The sequence below is a fragment of the Acanthisitta chloris genome, unplaced genomic scaffold, assembly GCF_000695815.1.
Source record: "Acanthisitta chloris isolate BGI_N310 unplaced genomic scaffold, ASM69581v1 scaffold9009, whole genome shotgun sequence".
Lineage (NCBI taxonomy): Eukaryota > Metazoa > Chordata > Aves > Passeriformes > Acanthisittidae > Acanthisitta > Acanthisitta chloris.
Genome location: NW_008693044.1, coordinates 5,789 through 7,161, shown reverse-complemented (window position 1 = coordinate 7,161; position 1,373 = coordinate 5,789). Strand labels below are relative to the sequence as shown.

The 1,373-nt window shown below is 47.5% G+C and overlaps 1 protein-coding gene across 1 annotated transcript in view; it reads left to right on the top strand.

The window, feature by feature from the left end:
* Nucleotides 1-1,373, top strand: part of MED26 (mediator complex subunit 26) — a 3,333-nt gene that overhangs the window by 479 nt on the left and 1,481 nt on the right. The window contains 1 exon segment of the mRNA XM_009082919.1: nt 1,158-1,373. This exon segment is cut by the window's right edge and continues 12 nt beyond it. Coding sequence (XP_009081167.1) covers nt 1,158-1,373 — 216 coding nt within the window.

Below are 1,373 nucleotides of genomic sequence, written 5' to 3'. Positions count from 1 at the left end.
CAGCAGGTTTCAACACCTGATCTGGTGAGTGAGATCAGGTGTAGGAAGAGCTGAAGTACCTGGTGGGATAGCTGCAGTCTGGCTGGCCACTCACAGAAACAGCCCAGAGAAGTTTTTATGGCTGAATGATACATTTTTTCAGTCTCTGTATTGAAATCAGCAGTGTTCTTGCTTTTAACTGTTGCCTAATTACAGCTCCACCTGTATTTCAACACACAGATCACAACAGGTTGCATATTTCTCTCACAGTCTGCTCCGGGTTCTCCTTCGAAGCCTTTTCCTAAGCAGTCTGACTTGTGGAACAATTCTTTGTTTCCAAATGTGTTTTGGGAACAATCAAACACTTCCTTCTGCTCCTGGAATCACTTTGGGACACCCTGGGAATGCTTGTGTGAATCACTCTGTGCATTTCCAAGCTCCTGGGGAGTGAAGGGAGAGATGGAGGAGGAAGGTAGGACTTAAGTCACGCCTGATAGTCAGGTTTGTCAGATGGATTGTTAGCATGATACTGCAGCAGCAAAGAAACTGGCAATCTTTTCTCTTGCTCTTTCTGCAGATCTTGTGGTAAACACACATCCTTTGGGTGCTGCATTTAGACTCATAGACTCGTCAAGGTTGGAGGAGGTCTAAGATCAAGTCCAACCATTAACCTGTCACTGCTCTAACCCCTAAACCAGATCCTCCAGCACCAGATCCAGACACCTCTTAAACACCTCCAGGGATGGTGACACCACCACCTCCCTGGGCAATATCCAGTGCCTGAACACCCTGACAGAGAAAACATTTCTCCTAGTGTCTAATCTGATTCTCTCCTGTCTCAGCTTGTGGCCATTCCCTCTAGTCCTCTCCCTGCAGGTATTTCCCCTCAAATCTGAATTCACACCTTTATCCTCAGGATTCTGACTGCTTAAAAAAATTCCTTCCTGGTTTTCCCAGCTCTCCTGCCTTCACCAGGGAATAAAGGCAGCAGGGCTTGAAACCCAGAGTCAGTGTCATGTTGCATGTCAGAGTGCTGCACTAATCCTTTCCAAAAAGATTAATTCAGCACTTAAATCTTTGGTGTTCTGATCTGGGTGTTGCTCAGGGGGAGAGCTGCAAAGCAGAAATGTTCCTTAAGAGTGATCCCTGTTGGTAAAACAACTTATCTGTCTTTATAGGAAACCAGACTCGGGAGGCTAATCAATGAGGTGAGGAAGAAAACATCCAATGAGGAACTTGCCAAACGTGCCAAGAAATTGCTGCGGAATTGGCAGAAGCTGATCGAACCCGTAACCCCGAACGAGGCCGTGCCAAGAGGGCTCCCCAACCCCCCCGGGTCAGCCAATGGTGGTGCTCACAACTGCAAGCCAGAAACACAGCTCCCTGCTGTGGCT